The 20,623-nt window shown below is 55.0% G+C and overlaps 1 protein-coding gene across 1 annotated transcript in view; it reads left to right on the plus strand.

The window, feature by feature from the left end:
• Positions 1 to 8,542: 8,542 nt before the first annotated feature.
• Positions 8,543 to 20,623, plus strand: part of LOC111156065 (periplakin) — a 44,912-nt gene continuing 32,831 nt past the window's right edge. The window contains exon 1 of the mRNA XM_022516652.1: positions 8,543 to 8,644. Coding sequence (XP_022372360.1) covers positions 8,583 to 8,644 — 62 coding nt within the window. The 5' untranslated portion in view covers positions 8,543 to 8,582. The remainder of the gene's footprint in view (positions 8,645 to 20,623) is intronic.

A 20,623-nucleotide genomic window follows, 5' to 3' on the forward strand; every position in this document is an offset into this window, starting at 1 on the left:
TCTCTGGAGCCACTAGAAGTGATAATCCCCAACCACATGCAGCTGTTTCAATTTAAATTAATCACATGGATATGAATATATATTTATATAAATAATAATAAATATGACCAATAAAATTTAAAATTCACTTGCACTAGCCTCATTTCAAGTGCTCAACACATCTCAGGAAGTGCCATTGGACAGGGCTTCTCCAGAGCTGCCCCTAGACCAGCAGAAGCTGGGCCCTTTCCGGAGAACAGGAAGGGCGGACTGAACGGGGGCGAAAGAGGGGGTGTTTGTCCAGAGCCAACTGCTGTTGACTCATCATTTCCGGGGCCTGGGCCCAGGCGAGGGATTAAGCCTGAGCCAGTGACCAGAGAATGGCCTGGGAGGGCAGCGTATGGGGGCTTGGCCATCCAGGTCCCTGGCAGGAATGTTTGACCTCAGCAGAGAGAGTGGGCAAAAGGCCCAGGCAGACTCAGACCTAGGCAAACAGGAGGGAGACAGGGGGCGGGGAGCAGTTCTAATTTACACCACAAATGGCAAAAATGCAGTGACCCGTGCAGTGCGGGGTCACTTCTTTTTTTCACTTAATACGGAGCGCTGTCTTCCTTGTGAGGCCTACACGCCCACCCCCTATGTGTCCATGGCCGTGGCCGTGGCCCATATCGGTCTCAGCACTCATCAGCTACGTCTCCCTGCCCCCCCTTGCTGGGAATTAGGTTATTTTATCTCTTTAAAACGTGTTGTCGGGGCTCCTGGGTGGCTCAGTGGGTTAAGCCTCTACCTTCGGCTCAGGTCATGATCCCAGGGTCCTGGGATCGAGCCCCTCATCGGGCTGCCTGCTTCCCCCTCTCTCTGCCTGTTGCTCTGCCTACTTGTGGTCTCTCTCTCTGTCAAATAAATAAATAAAATATTTTTTAAAAAGTAATAAAACATGTTGTCTGTCTGCTTTTCTGTCTCTCGCTTCTCAGGCTGTGAATACATGGGTCGTATGTTGTTAGCTGCTGTATACCCAGGGCTGGGCATACAGTAGGTGCCCAATAAATAGATGGGTGGATGTGTGGGAGGCCCTGGGGAGGCAAGAAGATCCTCCCCTGAGGGGGTAGGGGGGAGTTGATTCCTGTGGGAATATCAGTGATGCTTGGGAGGATGATGAGGGAACTAGGGTCGTTCCCTTGCCTTTCTCCCCTCCCTTGCCAGGGCACCAACCACCCTCAGAACCTCGGGTCTGACTGCTTTCCTCACAGTGTCTCTGGGCCCCTGCTCCACGACTTTGTCTGCCTGGGGTGCTCCATCGCTGGGGACCCAGGACAGGTGCCATCATCTACCCACAGATGGCATTAAGCTCACCGTCCCTGACCCCCACCCCTCCCAGCAAGCTACATGAAAGCAGGGACCCGTGTCTGTCGTGCTCAACCTTGTATCCCGAGAGCCTAAAACAGGCCTTGTCACATAGTAGGTTGTCAATAAATATTTGATGAATGAATGAACAAACACCTTCTCTTCACCATGGTTCCAACTCAGGACCTACTGATCTTTGGTCAGTCCTCCTCTGTGACCTTCCCTGAGACCGCTACCTTGCATTGACCCTCCTGTTCATTCATTCAGCAGTGACACTGAGCACCTACTTTGTGCCAGGCAGCCTGCTGAATGGGGACAGACACATGGGGGGACAAGGATGCTAGCCCAGACTGTTGTTGGGTTTTTAAAATTTTTTTATTTTAAAAATTTATTGATTTATTTTAGAGAGTGAGAGAGTGCAAGTGGGGGTAGGGGCGGAGGGAGAAAGAGGGGGGAAGCAGATTCCCTGCTGAGTGGAGAGCCCGATGCTGGGCTTGATCCCAGGACCCTGAGATCATGACCTGAGCTGGGATCAAGAGTCAGATGCTGAACCATCAGAGCCACCCAGGTGCCCCAAATTGCAGGGTTTATTTATTATTATTATTTTTAAAGATTTTATTTATTTAACAGAGAGAGACCGGGAGAGAGCGGGAACACAGCAGGGGGAGTGGGAGAGGGAGAAGCAGGTTTCCCGCTGAGCAGAGCGGAGAGCCCGATGTGGGGCTCGATCCCAGGACCCCAGGATCATGACCTGAGCCACAGGCAGATACTTAACGAATGAGCCACCCAGGCACCCCAAATTGCAGGGTTTGAATCCTGAGTCCTCTCCTGACCACCTTGAGCAGACACTTCCTGTCTTGGGGCCTTGGTTTCCACATCTGAAAAGTGGGGAGAGGAGGAGGGCTAGTTCATCTCCTTTGTTGCAGTCCTGGTTTCACTGTTGAGTGCTGATGTCAAAACTCATTGGATGGTACACTTTTTTTTTCCCCAAGATTTTATTTGTTTGAGAAAGAGAGACAGAGATAGAGAGAGCACAAGTCGGGAGGAGAGGGGGAAGCAGGCCTCCCGATGCAGGGCTCGATCCCAGGACCCTGGGATCATGACCTGGGCTGAAGGCAGACGCTTAATGACTGATTGAGCCACCCAGGCGCCCCTGGATGGTACACTTGAAATATGCATCCTTTGTGGTATGCCTGTCACACCTCAATCAAGCTGGAATCCATAGGCCAAGCACTTAGCACAGGGCCTAGCACATAGTAAATGCTCAGCAGGGTTGTGACTGCTAGTCTTCACTACATGTCTTACTTCACCGAATCCTTTCAAGCCCCTGGAGCACAGGTGTTAGAGTTTTCCCATTCTGCAGGTGGAGAAGCTGAGGTTCAGAGAAGGAAAGACCTTTCTCCAGGGTCACACAGCTAGGAAACAGAGGAGCTAGGATTTGATATCTTTTTTTTTTTTTTAAAGATTTTATTTATTTATTTGACAGAGAGAGATCACAAATAGGCAGAGAGGCAGGTAGAGAGAGAGGGGGAAGCAGGCTCCCTGCTGAGCAGAGAGCCCGATGCGGGACTCGATCCCCGGACCCTGAGATCATGACCTGAGCCGAAGGCAGCGGCTTAACCCACAGAGCCACCCAGGCGCCCCCAGTATTTGATATCTTAACTCATTGGCTCTTCCCCAGTTTTTAGATGGGGAAACTGAGGTTCAGAGGGTTTAAGCCCCTTGCCTGTCACACAGCTGGGTACACAGCAGAATCAGGATTCAAACCCAGATTGACTTCAAGCTAAAACCTAATTTGATTCTGCCCCTTGTTGCCTAGCTTGCCCATCACGTAGGCCTCCAGGCTCTGGAGGGAATGGGGTTTTGACCTTCTGACCTGGGCCATCCCCAGGGGCTGCCACACCCTGGACAGTGGCCCCAGAAATGCAGCCTTACCGGTCTGGCCAGTGTGAGCCCTGGCAGGGCCCCACAAGGCGGGGTGGGAGGAAGAAAGGTTGGGCGTTTAGGGGAGGGTAGGAGTTTTGGGGTAGGGATGGGCAGCCTGTCCTGTGGGGATCCCAAGCCTGGCAGAGCCTGTCTGGTCCCACCCAGCTCTGCTCTCTGCCTGACAGCATGACCTCCTCACTGGGAGGCCCTTCTGGCCTGGCTGAGAGGCCCAGACAAGGGCTTAAAATGAGGTGTCCAGAGAGAGGGAGCAGGTTGTACTGGAAAGCAATCCAGGGTTCATGATGAGGCCTGGATCAGCCAGATGGACTGATGGGCTAGTAGGGCTGGGTCAGAGTGGGAGAGGCAGGGTCTGAGAGTCCCAGTGCAGAGCTGAGGGTTAACCCCTCCGTCCGGGGTAAGGGCCAGGGCTGCGGGGGGTGGGGGGCACCAGGGCTTCAGAGTCGCTGCTATTCTATTCAACCACTGTCAGGAGCTGTTTCAGTATTTTGACAACACACAGCCATTCTAGATTCACACCTGCATCCAGAGGGAGCTGGCAAGAGGGTCCTCTGAGCAGCAGCTCTCTGGGAGGGCAGCAGGATGGGGCAGCCCGCCCGGTGTGGGGGGGGCCCTGTGGGTAGGGCCCCGAGGCACATTCTCAGGGGATGATTCAGCGGCTGAGTAGGGTGACTCACCATGGACCCTTTCCTCCCTCTGCTGCCAGGGTCCAGCCTCCCCTCTGGCCCCAGGGGTGTTGTGGGGAGCTCACCAGGCCCCCAGCCCAGGACCGAGTGTGAGTCAGCCCAGCTGGGCTGGAGAGCCAACATGATTTTTCCATCCCTTGCATTGTTCTGCAAGAAAAGTAAATACATGTTACAAAATGCAGGGTGAAGCTGGGCCAGTCCCCTCCTGTCCCCTTGAAGAGTGGGGGGGGAGGGCTTTCCGTGCCAGGTGCTTGGGGCACCCCATGCCACACTGACTCTTCCCCATTTTACAGATGGGGAAACCAAGACCCCAGTGGGTGAAGCCACCCCACTCCTGCAAGGGTACACAGGTTGGGGGCGTGGCTGAGCCAGGATTCAAACCCAGGTGGGCTTGAAAGGGGGCTCTTTCCAGGTGGGAGCAGGTACTGCATCTGTCTGTTCGCAGCTGTGTTTTTCCGGGGGGCCCAGAATGTGCTTCTTAGGACGGCTTCAGCGACCAGAGTGTAGGTGTTTGTTAACATGCAGATTCCTAGGCCCTTCTAGACCCATCCAACCAGGGGACTCTAGAATCTGCATTTTTAAATGCTCCTCAGGTGGGGTGTGGGGTCACACAGTTGGAGACAGGAGATGGCTGTCCACAGGACGATGGGAGGAGAAGGCGGTGTGGTTAGGGACGGGCTGCTGGTCCCACACACCCCTGTCTCTGGGGCTGGGAGAATGCTGCCCTTCTTGTTTGAAACTGGTTCACAGGAACACCCCAAGCCAGTAAGGGAGTGAGCACCTATCCAACCTTTCCAACCGCTGGGGAAACGACAGCAAACAACGAGGGTGTGCGTGACCCTTCGGAAGGCGGTGGCCTCCTGGGAGTCAGCAGCCAGGCCCCGCTGCAGAGAGGGGCCAGGGTTCAGGGACTGAGGATGGTCTGGTTGCCAGGGAACTGGAGGCCCCTGCAGGTGCCACCTCCTGGGTTTAACCATCAGGCAAACCCCAGGAAAGCAAACACCCTCCCCCGAGCCCCCACCCCCAGCCGACCGGGGAATGAGTCACTTGGCATAAGAGGGCTCCGCGGAACCAAACAAATCCCATCTGCCCAGAGGAGGATGCACGGGGCCAGAACACAGCTCCCACCCCATCCGGCCTGCCCACAGACGAGTGTCATGCACACGTGTGTATACACACAGAGCCTCACCGGCTCCGAGTCCAGATTTCAGAGAACAGAGCAGGGAGGGATGGCGAAGCACGGCCCAGATTCCTCCCTGAATCTGCTAATTCTCCCCAGCTGAGTCAGCGGGAGGCTTGGAGGGTGGAGGTGGGTGGGGGTCCGAGCTCCGTGCTGGAGCAAGCTGACCCAGGAACCAGCTCCGCTGGGCACCAGGCCTCTCAGGGCCTCAGTGCCCTTCCCTGGAACATGAGATGAGAGTGCTTGGCCCCATGTGGGGAGAGCTGGCTGCTTCACCCAGCGGGGGTCCTTGGAGAGAACCAATCAGCTGAGGCAGGTTGGGCACATGCCATGTTGCCTGGCACGGAGGCGTCCTCCATAAACGAGAAATGACGTAAATCTCGTCAGTGTCATGACTTGTTACCGGCAGCTGAGCTTCAAGCAGGCTAACCGGGAGGTCCCTAGCCCGGTTTCCTTCCAAAGCCAACATCACCTTCCTTTTTTTTTTTTTTTTTTTTCCTTTTAATTTATCTGTTTCAGAGAGAGAGCAGGGAGAGGGGCAGAGGGACAGGGAAAGAGAATTCCAAGCAGACTCTGTACTGAACTTGGAGCCTGGCATGGGGCTCTACCCCAAGACCCATGAGATCACAACCAGAACCCTCAACTGACTGAGCCGCCCAGACACCCCTGACCATCACCTTTCTAAGAGGTGTGGGGAAAGAAGATTTGGAAATTGGGACAAGTCCGGAGTTTTGACACGGTTTGGAGCTCCTGTGACTGCTTGTACCCCTCAGCCCTACAAGCACCCAGCCCCCAGCTGCACATGTAACCCCCTCCCATTTGTGGAGCCATCACTAAATGCAGGGGGCGTGCCACACACATGGGGGGCTCGCCCTCTGTGGTCGATGCTATTGTTGTGTGCCTATTTCACAGATGAGGACAACTGAGGCTGAGAGTGGCAAGATGACTTGCCCACGTCCACACCGAGGAAAGGGCCCAAGCGAGGACTCCACCCCAGGTCTCCCAGGCTGCTCCTTCCCATCTTTGGAGCCCTGATGAGGCTCTTCCCAGACTCATCCAGCATAACTCAAAGAGCTATATCTTTGTCTCAGTTCTTAGACTATCAGCAGCTTGAGAGGAGAGCAGTTTCCTGCTTCAGCACAGGTTCTTCTAGTCCCCAAGTTTTATGTGTTTCATAATCTTTACCTACCAATACTTCCCAGTTCGGTAAGAAAGTCCAACGAGGAAGACGGTTATCACCATCAAGTGTGATGGGTGCAGATAGAGGGGCATGCAGCCAGAATGGGGCAGGGAGGCACTGGGAAGAGGGAATGCCCCACTTGGGTCATTTTTTTAAAGATTTTTATTTATTTATTTGACAGGCAGAGATCACAAGTAGGCAGAGCAGCAGGCAGAGAGAGAGGGGGAAGCAGGCTCCCTGATGAGCAGAGAGCCCAATGCGGGCTCAATCCAAGGACCCTGGGATCATGACCTGAGCTGAAGACAAAGGCTTTAACCCACCTAGCCACCCAGGGCCCCTCCCTTTTCTTATCATTGTAGCGGAACCAGGCAGCCAAAGCTGGGAGAGTGTTAGTATCTGCAGGATGAGTGAATGAAGGAACCCCCTGAAAGCAATAGGCCTTCCCCAAGAAAAATGCACATATGAACACACATTTTGAAAGAAGCTATAAGGATTCACAGACCCCCCCCCCCCCAAAGCCCACCCTCAGATGCCTCATTAAGAATAAGATTTTCCTGGAGTCTCTATAACACTTTGAAACTGAAGTCCTTTGGTGGCAGGGGCAAGAGATGGTCTAAATGTTCCCGTGTGTCTCAGATGCTCCGGGGTCCAAGGGTAGTAAAAGCCTTTGGGAATCAACTTCCACAGCAATGTCCTTATTTTATTTTATTTAATTTAAAGATTTTATTTATTTATTTGAGAAAGAGAGACAGAGAGAGAGGGAACACAAGCAGGGAGAGTGGGAGAGGAAGAAGCAGGCTTCACGCTGAGCAGGGAGTCTGATGCTGGGCTCATCCCAGGACCCCAGGATCCCAGGACCCCAGGATCCCAGGATCATGACCAGAGCTGAAAGCAGAGGCTTAACAACTGAGCCACCCAGGTGCCCCAGCAATGTCCTTATTTTATAAATAAGAACATGTGGGGAAGGGACTGGCCTGAGGACTAGGGATGCGGGGGAGGGTTGGGGGATTCCTGCCTCCCTCCCCTGCAGACCTCATTGTTCCTCCTTTCCTGCTGGGCCCAGCCCTCACCCCCACCCCCCTCTAAAATGGCCCTGAACCTTCCCAGCTGTCTGGGCCCCATTTGGGCTCACTGCCAGACTCGGTTTACTGTCCGTTCAGCTCAGTCCTCTTGACTGGAACACACTTAAAGCGGGTGGACAGTGGGCCACAGTCTAACCCAGGCACCCCGCGGCACACGATGTAACCTGAGCACATGCTGGCTATTTTGAACCAGAATCCAGCGGCTTTTATGACCAGCCATGAAGTATTTCTGTCATGCCAGGGCCCGGAGTCATTAGTTTCAAAGGATTTTTTGTCTACCCTAGATGGCCATGCTTTCTGTACATTTGGGCCAGACGCTGTGCTAAGTACTTCGTGTGGATTCTCAACAGTAGATCTTCAAAAGGACTCTCCTCCTAACCCTTGGGGCTATGGGAAGTTGTTATCGCTGTTTGACAAATAAGGAAACTGAGGCTGGGAGCAGGAAGACGTCTTGTCGGGTGTCAGCTGACAATTCGTGGTTGAGGTCGGGGATCTGAATCAGTCAGGTGCGCTCCACAACCTCTTTTCTCAATTGCCATCGGCACTACAACCACCTGAGTGTAACTGACCAGCTAGCCAAGGCACAGAGACCCATCTAGTCTCTGCCACACCTGTATGGGGGGAACCACCTGGGTGTGAGCCACGGGGACGCGAGCGTTGCGCGCGAGGGGCCGCGGAGAGCCAGGTGAGGGCCCTCAGCCAGGGGGCGCGCCAGGCCCGGGGGAGGGGTGGTGAATGTGAGGCTGGGTGTGCCCGGGAAAGTGGCCTGTGGGCGCCCGCCCACCTGCCAGTTACTAAAGAGCAGGGGCCGGGGAGGGTGGCGGTGTCCCGACAGGTCCCCGTGTCCCACCCCCAGGCCAGGCTGGACGCTCCACTAGGTCGGACCAGGCCGAGGGCGCGCGCCCAAGGGGCCTGGAAGCCCCGCCCGCCCGGTGGCCCCTCCTCCGGGAAGGTAAGCACCACCTTCTCCCGGAGCGGCTGGGAGAGCCGGAGGCCGACGGTCGCCCCGCCCCCCGTGAGTAGTGACCGCTCGCCGCCGTCGCCGCGCCGCACTAGGGGTTTCTGCGCCGCCGCTCGCTCACCTGCGTCCCCTGCCCGCCCCTCGGTGCGCGCCGGGCCCGCCCGCCTCCCAGTGCCAGCCCGGCGCCGCGACCCGCCGCCCCCGCCCGCGCACCCCGAGCGCCACTATGAACTCGCTCTTCAGGAAGAGAAACAAAGGCAAATACAGCCCCACGGTGCAGACTCGGAGGTGAGTAGACGCCGCACGCCGCGCCCGGGACGGCGGCGGGAAACCCGCGCGCTGAGGGGTGTCCTAGGCGGGGAAGCACAGCCCCGAGCGTGGGGGGAGCGACCTGGCCGGGAGAGCGGCAGAGCGCCCCCGAAAGCGTGGCCCAGGGGGCGGGGAGCTGAGCCGGGAGTGCGCGCCAGGCGGGAACGCGCCTCCGAGGGACACCCTTGAGCTGGCGAGCGCTGCCAGGGTGGGAATGGGGTGCGCGCTGGGGGCGACCGAGGGGAAACATGATGCTTGGCACCGGAGATTGTAGGAGCCCAGGGAGCATTAACTTGGTCACCTAGAGGGTGGAGAGCTGAGCTGGAAGTACAGGGGACTTCAGTGTCCCAGGGTCGCCCTTGCGCTGGGGGTTCTCCTGAGACGGGACGCACCGCAGGGGTGGACGGTGGTGTGTCGGGAGGACGCTAAAGCCAAGGCGGGGGCGCCGCAGGGGACTCAGGAAGTTTCGTGTAGCTCACGGGGGAAGGGAAATTGAGCTGGGCTGGGGAGGGGGGCGCTCGCCAGCGCTTCTTGGAGAGCGCGCAGGTGCTCCTGGCTTGGTGGGGTTAGAGGTGGGGGTGGTGTGCGGCGGGAAGGTGGTCTGTGTGCCGCCTGCGGCAGCTGTTCCCGGTACCTGCCACCCTGCCCTCCAGAGCGTCACCTAGAAAAACCCGTGGGTGTGTATGGGGTCGGTGGGTTGTGGGGGAACGGGCTGAGGCGTCCCTTTACCTATGCCGGGGTTTGCGTGGCGGCTGGGCGTCATCCGAGCCTCCTTTTCGCTGCCTGACTTCCCAGGGGTGTGCCCCACCCCCCAGCCCAGAAACTGGCGGCGTCTCTGAGCCTCAGGTTCCCAGGGCGGCCTGGGAAGGGAATGACATGTCTTGATGTGTTTGCGTTGAGACGGCAGCCCACGTCCGTTTTGATAAGCCTAATGTATTCATTTAATAACCGGTTTAGGGAAGCCTCTTGGAGATGCTGAGATTGATGGAAGGGGTGGGACTTCGACGCTTGCAAATATGAGTTGGGGGGCTCCTGGCTAGGACGGTGCACTTTACCAAGCTCTATTCAGGTGGGAGACTCCGCGAATTGCACTGCTCACCAGCCTGGCAGTGTCCACCCTATCATGCCCTCACGCCACCACGATCCTCACTCCCGTCCAGGCCAGGCCAGGCCCAGAAGGTGGGAAGGCTCCGGCCAGGGCTCCCACGGTACTCTTGCTGTCCAGCCCAGGCAGACCCTTCAGGCAGGTGCAGGCAGGCCTGGGCACTCCATTTCTGTGAGTTCCAGGTTTTTCAGGAACTGCACCCCCTGTGATTTCAGGGCCCCCCCTTCTCTGCTTTGGACTCTTTCAAGCTCAGAGGTATTTATTTTCCCCTCCAAAGCCTCCCCCCTCTCCAGCCTCCCCAGGCTTTCACAACCCCAGAGGTTGGGCAGGGCCCTCTATGCTGTTCCTCTGTGGCTGAGTCCAGCTGGCTCTCAGACCTAGCTGGGGTCCCGTCCAGTCCCTGGGCTGTTCCCTGGAGCATTGCACAATCGCATACTCTGTGCCAGCCATGGGGGACTGCTCTGTTCTCTCCCCACCAAGGCTCGGGCTCCTCCAGCCCTTCACACATGCACACACCCACACACCGGGAGATGGGCCAGGCCTCACCCTGCCCTCTGCCTTCCCCATCCCTCCAGACCCTAATCCCTTCAGCTGTCTGTCTGGTCCCCCAATAGAAGGTTGGACCTAACAAGGTTATGATGAAATTGTACAAGCTGGAAGGGTCTTGGCTTTCTCAACAGAGGATAGGAAGGAAGGAATTCCCATCCTTTATAGCTTCATGGACTGCAAGGGCCTGGGGCAGCAAGGACTCAGGGTCCTACCCCTCTGTTGTCCCCTCTTTCCTCCCTGTATACTTCTGGCCCAAGGCAGCCATCCTCTGCCCTTGGCTGACAGCCCTGGATCTCAGATCTCAGATTTGAGGTTCTTTCTCCAGGAAGCCTTCCTGATTCTCTCCCTGAGGATGGGATGAGAGACTCTTCCTTTGGGCTCTGTGGCCTGGCACAGACAGCCCTGAGTAGGGACCGGGAGCTTCCCTCCCTGATCTCACCAGACCAGTGCATCCCTCTGTCCCTTCCCCTCAGTGGGGACAAGTTCATGGACTGGGTTGTGGGCTGGGGAACAGCCTTTTGCTCTGTTCTCTCAACAAGAATCTTCTGAGTGTCACTTGGTGCCTAGCACTGTCTTGGAGCTCCAAGATGTGGTCACTTGTGACGGGGTCCCTGACCCTCAATCTTTCACCCTGGGGGGGTCTCCTTTATGTGAGGGAGGGTGGGGTTGACAGCAAGATCCAGCATGGCGAGGTGGGTGGGAGCTCCGACCCCGAGAGCAGAAGGCCTCCCTTCTGATCCCGGCTTTGCCACAGGTGCTACAGACAAGTCGGGAAACCGCCCTGAGCCTCACCTTCCTCACCCACAAAGCTGGGATGGTGCGAATACGTGTCTCCAGCATGAGGTCCTGGGAGGGGGGCAAATGTGACGACACACAAAATGCCCCTAGCACACAGGAAGTACCCAGACAGAGGGTCAGTATCACCCCCTTCAGTGCAGGGGACCCAGGATCCGGAAGCAAGGGAACCACAGAAGAGCCCTCTTGGAGAAAACTGCCTCTCCCTGTTTGTCCGCCTTCTAGCATCTGAAACTGGGGAGGGCTGGGACAGTGAACCCCGCTGCTCCTGTCACCCTGGTTCCTAATAACAGGTGTGGGAGCTGATGTTCACACCTAAGCTAATGACAGGGTCAGGCCTGATAGTGCAGGTCACCGAGGATGAGCACAGCCATCCAGCCCAGCAGGGAAGGTCTGGAGGGGACCTAACCCTGAAAAGCAGCTGAGAGTGCAGCCACTAGCAGCTGCCCCTTCCTGGTTAGGCAACCCAGGGCGAGCTGCTTGGCCTTTGAGCCGGCGTTTCCTCCCCTGTAGAATGGGTATAAGCATAGTTGTGGGATGATATTGATGGCATGAAGATTAAATGAAATAACACAGGGAAAGAGATGAGAGTTCTAGGAGGCCTCAATCTATGGCAGCTGTGATGATTATAACTACTGAACAAATGCAGATAAGACACCTACTACGTGCCTGGGGTTGAACTGGATGCTGATGGATAGGCTGTGCACTGCACAACTCCAGGGCTGCCGTTCGGGGAGGGGGGGCGGTGGAGGAGACATTGACAATCTCCTTATACTTGATGGAGTTATGCTTAATTACTAGTGTGGTTACAGGACTATGTCTTTGTGGTGGGACTTAGAGCTGGATAGATGAGGTCTCTAGCGCATCGACTCTGGTGTGCCTGACTGGTCTGAAGTCAGAGCTGTCAGGGCGGAGACCTAGGAGATCAGGCAGGATTTCCTGGGGAGGTGTCCAACCTGTCATGGGGAGGAGTGGACTGGTTAAAATCCAGCTTGGGAGTTAGACTGAATTCTGCCTCCATTTGATTTTGGCAAAGAAATTTGGCCTCACAGAGCCTCAGCTTCCTGATCTGTAAAATGGGACTCATTTTGCCCCTCTGCCTAGACATGGGTCCCAGTAAGCCCCCAGCAGCCTGGCCTCACCTCTCAAACTAACCTGAGTTGCATCCTGCAAGAATTAACCTGTCTTAACAGGGAGCACCCTGTGTGGGAGGGGGGGCCCAAGGCTTTAAGGGCTGGTGAAAGGGGTGCCTACCCTCCTGGAAGCTGGCTGGGGTACCCTGAGCCTCTTGGTGTTTGAGAGTACAAAGTCTGATGTCAGTCAGGTGTGAGTTCAAGTCCTCCCTTTGCCCCTCCTGACTGTGTGACCTTGGGCAGGTCACTTAACATCTCTGAGTCTTAGATTCTTCATCTGCAAAATGGGAGTGATGATAGCACGCCCCCGCTGGTAAGGTTGCTAGGGGCCCAGCCCCAGACCCGGCTCACAGTGAGTGCGCAGTCAACTCCAGCACCAGTCAGCACACACTCTAAGGGTAAGGCTAGTGTTAAGCCCAGAGCTGACCAGGCAGTTGTCTTTTTTTCCCAGGTGGGGCAGGAGATCCGCTGACTCTCATCCATTCACCTCACCATTCATGGTGCCCCCCACCTCCAGTAGATCCATGGAGACACACCTGTACACCCTGATTAGTGACAGCTGGAAAGCCTGAACGATTTGGGGAGGGTTCTGTCAGCAAAGCCCACCTCCAGCCACTGGGGTGGTTTGTACTGGAGGATCCCACCATTTCTCAAGCACCTTCTGTGCACCCAGCACAGCTGTGGGTGTTACAGCGTTTCATTCTGACACCGTGCCAGCCAGTCTGGTGCTGGTGTCTCATTTCACACTGAGGCCAAGAGTAAAGGCACTCACCTCCCTGCTCGTAGCTCACAGGTGGCCGATGCTGGGGGCCCAGGAGCCTCTGGGAAGGGAAACTAGGTCTTCCCACCCACACCTGGGTCTGGTGGCAGCTCTCTCCAGGGACTGCCCCAGGGCAGATGGTGGAGTCACTGGCTTTTGTATTCCCTGACTCCGCCCCAGCAACCCTGTCTGCTTCCCCTCTCTCTGGCTTTGCCCTCACTTGCCCAGTGCTCCTGTTGGCAGAGGGAAGGAGACCTGATCAATTAGATTCAGAACAGAACGGCACTGAACCTTTGGAATGGCTGCTACTGGTGGCATTTTGAGCATTGTCAGCGGCAATCATCTGGGGTTGGGAAGTTTTGCGGGGAGAGGCTTAGCTCAATTTACACCATTCAGGCAATACCCCAAGGAGGGTGAGGGGCACCCAAAGGGCCTGGGCACTAGGGAGAAGCTGCCTTTAAGAGCATTTCCAAGGCTCCTTGTTAAGGGAGGAGGCCCTGGGCTTCCCGGCTCCCTCCTACTCCAGGCAGGGACGCCTGCCCCTCTCCCAGCCTGCCCCAGCCTGTCTCTGGAGAGGGAAGGGGGAAATGGCCTCTGGTCTTTGTTCTCTGTGCTCTTGGTGGCCCTTCTGTGTTTCAGCCTCCTGAGCCTGGGCAGGGAGGCCCCTGGTCCCCCAGGCAGGAGGTCGCTCTCTGCAGGGGCCAGCCCTGCATTGTCCTCAGTTCTGCCTTGCTTATCCTCGCCTAGCCAGCAGCGCAGGCCCTCTTGCCGGCATACGTCCAGTAGCCTCTTTACAGTTCCTGCTTCTACCCCGACACCTTAGTCCCTTCTCCCCATGGCTTCCGGGGAGCTCTTTGCAAGATGCAGATCTGATCCTGTCCCCTGCTGCTTAACCCTTGCCCCTGGATTCCCTTTGCTCTCAGGCCCTGGTTGCGGTAGCCCTGCACACACGAATCCGTGCCCCTCACCCTGTCCTTTCCACACCACATCCAACCACATGGCCTTTGCCCACACCTTTCCTCTTGCCTGGAATGCCCTTCCCATCCCTCTTAGCCCATTTCTCTTCCTCTTTCTTGGTTGGTTTCTGTTCCTTAAGCCCTCCCTAACCTCTTGTCTTGCCCATCTCCTTGATCCTTATCTCAGCAGCCATTTAACTCTGGTCCTTTGGCCAGAGGGAGGTGGATATCTCCCCTCCCCACCCAAGAGACTGGCTGGTGGAGCACGTGTGCTGAATGAATGAATGAATGAATGAACGAATGAACGAGGGTGAGCCATGAAGGACTGCTAAGATGCTCTCCCTCCTTGAACCCCTCACAGGGCACACACTGGTGCGTGCACACACACGCACGCACACACACACACACACATACGCGCGCACACACGCACACTGACCAGGAAGGTGGGGGTGGGACAGAATGTGAGGGCCTGAACAGAGAGTGCCGTTGACCCCTGTCCTCATCCAGCCACCTTCTGTGTGCTCAGTAAGCAGGCGGCAACAATGCAGGGTGGTAAATGCTGGGACAGTGGAGGCAGAGAGGCCCCGAGCCAGCCCAAGGGCTTCTGGGGGACGAGCAGGAGGTGGGTGGATGGAGAGAGCCTGGAGCGGGATGAGGCGGGGTAGGAATCTCCAGGTGTATCAGCCTGAAAAGTCATCAGTGAACAAAGCTAACGAAGGAGACAGAGTACATTTATGTACGTTTGAAAAAACATTCATACAAAGCAATTTGATGGTTTTTTGTTTTTTTTTGTTTTTTTTTTTTTTGCAATATGATGTTTCTGGATGCAGACAGAGGTACGTAGTGGAAAGCATGAAACGGGCTTAGGAGGAAACCAGTAGCTCCAAAATCACCCTCCCCAAGAGGAGGCGGCCGAAGGGGTAATACACGATAACATCGTATTTCTTTGTAAACAAAATCCAAAGCAAGTACGGCAGCGTGGGAACATCAGATGAGTCTTGGTGGTAGGGTTCTTTTCTGTGCTTTTGTGTGTGTTTTAGCTAGATTATCAGTTTTCAGGTCTTTAAAGTGAGGAGTGGGATGGGCAAGGAGAGCTGGCAGCAGGAACAGCATGGGCTGGAGCCTGGAAGGGAGCCTGGAGTCCTGTGTCTCAGAGTCTGGTCATTAGTGGGAGAAGGGGTCATGGGGAGAAGGGGAGGTAAGCCCAGGGGGCAGGTCCTGAGGCCAGAGGAGCAAGACTGGAAGGCAAGCAGGATGGTTCTGGATCGGGAGACACAGATGGAAAGTGTCAGGAAGGCGGCAGGGGGTACTGGGAAAGCTATGAACATACAGGAGGCTCAGGGTTGAGTCCTGGCTTGGAGTGGCTGCCCTAAATGATGATATGTGGTGTTTCTCGTCCCCGATGGCTCTGTTTCAGGTGAGGCTCAGAGTTTAGTAGCCTGCCCAGCGACCCTGAGCTGCTCTAACACAGGCATTCTGAGCTGGGAGCAGGCAAGCTGGCCACCAGAGTGTCCCAGCTGGCTGCCTGGGCGAAGGGTTTGTCAGGCCTTGTAAGGTAGCTGCCCGCCCAGCCACTCCCTGACTGGCAGCTCCGTCTGTGGCCCGCTGACCCCGGAACGCTGCAAGGAAACGACTGCGTGCGGAACTCCTCGCTGCCCCAGTGGCCTGGGCTCGGGTCTCAGACTCCTAGCTTTTCTGGTTTTCATTTCTCCGTCCTGGGTGTGGTGACGTTGTGGATCCAACTGAAGGTTGAGGAAGGATTCTAAGTCTGTGCCAAGAACTGAGAGGTCTCGGTCCTGCTGCCACACACGATTAAGGAGCTTCACTCTTACCAAGTATAAAATGGGCAGCCAAGCTCCACTGTTCCTGAGGGGGAGGCCGGGGCCCATGGGCAGGGACAGAGGGCATGGTGGGTGGAGTAGAAGGAACCTGAGTTTGGGAGTTGCAGACCCGCCCTTCAGGCCCTGCTGTGCTGCTGGCCACATTCCTACCCCTCTCTGGGCTTGACGAAGGTCGGGACTTCGAATGCTGTGCAGTCACTCCCATACCCCCCAAGAATGGTGCCAACCACACGTAGCACTCAGTAGACAGTGGCAGAAGGTCTCTCTTGACTCTGTGGGTTGGAGGAGCGTAAGCTTGTGGAGAACACTGGAGACAGTGGGCGTACAACATCAGGGATATAGTAGGTGCTTAATAAATGGAGCCTGGTACTCCTGGTCTTGAACCTGGAATGACGTCCTAACTTGCAAGGGCACTGAGATTGGCTTGAGCCCCGTTTAAACCTTGCAGAAATCTTCAAGATTAGCCCTGATGTTACCCAAGGCAAACCTCTGCATGTGGGTAACAGGAGCCCAAGAGCACACGCCTGACACGGGCCTAGGGGTTGGGTGGCTTCGCTGGGAGGAAACAGATTAGGCCGGGAAACGGATCTGCAGTTACTACACCAGCAATCTTCTCTGTTTAGGACGTACTTCCCCAGGATTAATAGCTGGGTGTGGAGGATTTTACTGTCTAATTACCATGGAAGTTTCTAGTAAGGAGAGTATCAGTCAATTGACCAATCAATCTGGTATTTACTGCATGTTTCCGGTGTACTGCTTTCTTACAAGACTTCCTTCCTGTAGAGATCTTGGGATTCTTCCTCAGTCCACTCCCCCTAAACCTGTGACACATTACTCTGGTTCATTTCTGGGTTCTCAGCCTTGGTGGTAAGTTAGACTCATATGGGGAGTTTAAAAGCATCGTCCAGGCCCTTTCATAGGCCGAGTAAGCCAGAAAATCTCTGGGGTGGGGCCCACACCTCCATCTTTGGATGTGTAGCCAGGGGTGCGAACCCCACATTTACACTGATAACTTTGATCCGTCTCGTCTGTGAGGTACACACACCTACCTTGCTTTCCCATTGCTGTGGCAGCTGCCCCATCCGTTGTGCTGTATTCCTTTATTCTCAGCTGTCCTGTATCATTCTGTTTCAGGTATGTGTCTTGTAAAATGGCACAGAGCTGGCTTTTGTTTCGTTTTTGTATTCTCACCTGAGAGTCTTATCTTTTTTTTTTTTTTAAGATTTTATTTATTTATTCGACAGAGATCACAAGTAGACAGAGGCAGGCACAGAGAGAGGAGGAAGCAGGCTCCCCGCTGAGCAGAGAGTCCAATGTGGGGCTCGATCCCAGGACCCTGAGATCATGACCTGAGCTGAAGGCAGAGGCTTTAACCAACTGAGCCACGCAGGCGCCCCAAGAGTCTTATCTTTTAACAGGAGAGTTTGACTCATTCACGTTTATTGTAATAACTGATGTGTTTGCATCTACCTCTGACATGTTAGTTTGTATTTCTTATTTATCATGCTTTCTCTTCTGTTTCCTTTTGGCTCTTTTCCTTCATTTAATTGGGTCAAGCTGTATTTTTCACAATTAAGTTAGGATATAAAGCCTGAATGAGACAGAGTGGATGAAAATACCCTGACCCAGGCATTCTGAATCTTTGCAATTATAGTCACTGGGGTGTTTTTCTTCATCCTACTTATTAGGTTATAAACCTTTGGACTGTGTGCCTGGTTGGATGTCTGCCTTTGGTTGAGGACATGATCCTGGGGTCCTGGGATCAAGTCCTGTGTTGGGCCCCCTGCTCAGTGGGGAGTCTGCTTCTCCCTCTCTCTGCCTGCTGCTCCGTCTGCTTGTGCTTGAGCCACCCACCCTCTGTCAAATAAATAAATGAATCTTTTTTTTTTTTTAAGATTTTAATTATTTATTTGACAGAATAAGAGAGCACAAGCAGGGGGAACAGCAGAGGGAGCAGCAGAGGGAGAGGGAGAAGCAGACTCCCCACTGATCAAGGAGCCTGTTGTGGGGCCCGATGCCAGGACCCTGAGATCCTGCTTAGCATCAGCCTAACTGACTGAGCCACCCAAGAGCCCAATAAATATAATCTTAAAATAATGAACCTTTGGATTTACCTATCTTTGGGCGGGCAGTTTGGTGCCCTTAATTCCAGGTCTTGCTTAGGTTTGAAGGTCAATAAATAAGTGTTGAATTGAGCGGACGTCTGATAGCATGTTAACAACTCCTGTCTTGGGTTGGTAATGGAGAAGGGCCTGTTCCCAGGGCCTGTAAGGGGGATGGAGAGATGATGAGTTGGGGGGTGGGGCTGAAAGGTTATTCAGGAGTGATTGACTACCTAGAAGACGGCTGGGGTGACAGCAGTCATCCATCTGGATGCTTACTAGTCCAGTGGCTACCTGACTTCAGAACATTCCAGGGCTCCCAACTGCACCCAGCAGAGCATGGTACCTGTGTGTAGAAGGCCAGAGCCCTTAAACCACAGCCCCACGCCCTTTCCCAGGCCCCCACAGCTGCCCCAGCCAAGGGGCCCCTCCTCCCGAGTCCCAGTCTGTTCCCTGGGAGCAATCATAGTGCCAACCTGGAGGGGTTGTTGTGAGGATCCAAGTGGAAACATGTGTCAGGCCCTGGAGCAGGGGACAGCCTGGAGAGGTGTTCCCTCCGTGCTGATTCCTTCTCCCAGAAGGCCTGCTCAGAGGGACAGATTGGGAGCCCCTCACGGTGGCATCTTAGGAGGATGTCTGAGTCAGTTGCCACCACTATTACTCAACCGCTGGGATTAATTGTACCGAGGCAGATGCCAACAAGATGTAAATCACTAGGCCTCCCCTGAGTGGGAAACGCCTTGCTGCTTCATCCTGTCTCCCCAGTGTCTCCCTGTCATTTTGTGGATGAGTATTGATGTCACCCGTGTTCTGAGAAGGTGTTTCTGGAGCCTGTTCTAATCCTGGCACCACCACTTCCCAGCTGTGTGACCTTGGGTGGGGGGTGTTCTCATCCCCTCTAAGCCACAGTTGTCTTCATCTGGAAAATGGGGGTTAGGAATTGTGGCCATGCTTTCAGAAGTCTGCTCAGTTCAGTACCTATTTATTGAGCCCCAAAGCTGTGCAAGGCCTGGAATTAAGGGCCACAAAGGGCCCTCTAAAGGATGAGTGGGTCCTGGGGTGCCTGGGTGACTCAGTTGGTTGAGTATTGCATTCTTGGTTTTAGCTCAGGTCATGATCTCGTGGTCCCGAGATCAGTGAGATCACGCCCAGCTCTGGGCTCTGTGTTCAACGCAGAGTCTGCTTTCAGATTCTTTCTCCCTCTCCCTCTCCCTCTCCCACTTGGGCTCTCTCCATCTCTAGAATAAATAGGTAAATCTTTAAAAGAGAAAAAGGTAGGGGGTGCCTGGGTGGCTCAGTGGGTTAAAGCCTCTGCCTTCGGCTCAGGTCATGATCCCAGGGTCCTGGGATCAAGCCCCACATCAGGCTCTTTGCTCTGCAGGGAGCCTGCTTCCCCCTCTCTCTCTCTGTCTGCCTCTCTGCCTACTTGTGATCTCTGTCTGTCAAATAAATAAATAATAAAATCTTTTAAAAAAAGGAAAAAGAAAAAGGTGACTACATCCTTATTGTCCGAAAGTGTATAGTCTAATAAAGGCAGGATTAAGAAAAGTGCCCAATGGGGGCACCTGGCTGGCTCAGTTGGTGTCGTGTGATCTTGATCTCGGGGTTGTGAGTTCGAGCCCCACATTGGGTGCAGAGATTACTTAAGATTAAAATCTTTAGAAAGAGAGAAGTGTCCAATGACTGTAAGAGTGGCTTTCTCCCCGGACTGTAAGATTTCAGTGGATCTGGTTGTGAAGGAGCTGAGGAGGGAGATAGGTACCTTGCAGGTGCCCTCAGTGTTTAGCACTCATTTCCTGAGTGCCTACCGTGTGTGCCTTTGTGTCAGGGATGGACAGATGTCTGGGAGGGACAAAAGGAAATGGGGGCCGAGGGATACCCAGCACCAGAGGTATACCTCCCAGCAGGTCTGGATGTCCCCAGAGAGCGCTCCTGCCCTGGCTGGCCCTGGAGGCAGGACCCAGAAGAGGATGACCCTGGCCAGCAGGCAGCCAGGTCCCTGCTCTGGGCTCTGGGAAGGGTGAGGCTGGTTCTGGGGAAAGGTGCGACTCTTATGCATTCCAGACATTCCAAAACTGATGGCTCCTGACCACCCTTCCCCTGCTCCGGTGCACACCCACTGAAACAGAATTAACCCTCAAAGGGAAGGATGGATAGACGTGATCAAGGGGAACACGGGGACTGACTCAGGCCTGGAAGCCTAGGTGGTCCTGGCCAAGGAGGAAGAGCATTTCCCGCTAGACAGATGCCTTGTGCCACCAATTTCTGTCTCCATACACAGAGAAAGTTGAGTTGTGATTGATGGGGGACAGAGCCGTTCTAGGCAGGCAGGGACAGCTAGGGACAGGGTCGTATGGCAGGGCTGCAGCACCCCTTGGGGGGTGTGATTTCATCCCCAGAGTGGCAGGTCCTGAAAGAGGCCAGGGCAGGAGAGAAGCTGTTCCCCCAGCCTGAAGGGCGAGATGGCAGGGAATGAGCCAAATGCCGGTGGGTCTGCCCTGGGGCCTGTGGGCAAGGATGTTGTAGCTCTGGGGGCCTGGGAAAGGGCGTGGGGTTGTGGTTTAGGGGCTCTGGCCCTCTACACGCAGGTACCATGCTCTGCTGGGTGTGCAGCTGGGAGCCCTGGAATGTTTTGAAGTCAGGTAGCCGGGAATCTGTAGACCAGACCTGGCCTTGGGGCAGGTGTCCCAGCAGCCTGTGTAGATCTGGTGAGAGAG

Source organism: Enhydra lutris, unplaced genomic scaffold (genome assembly GCF_002288905.1).
Source record: "Enhydra lutris kenyoni isolate GAN:26980312 unplaced genomic scaffold, ASM228890v2 scaffoldscaffold45, whole genome shotgun sequence".
Classification (NCBI taxonomy): domain Eukaryota; kingdom Metazoa; phylum Chordata; class Mammalia; order Carnivora; family Mustelidae; genus Enhydra; species Enhydra lutris.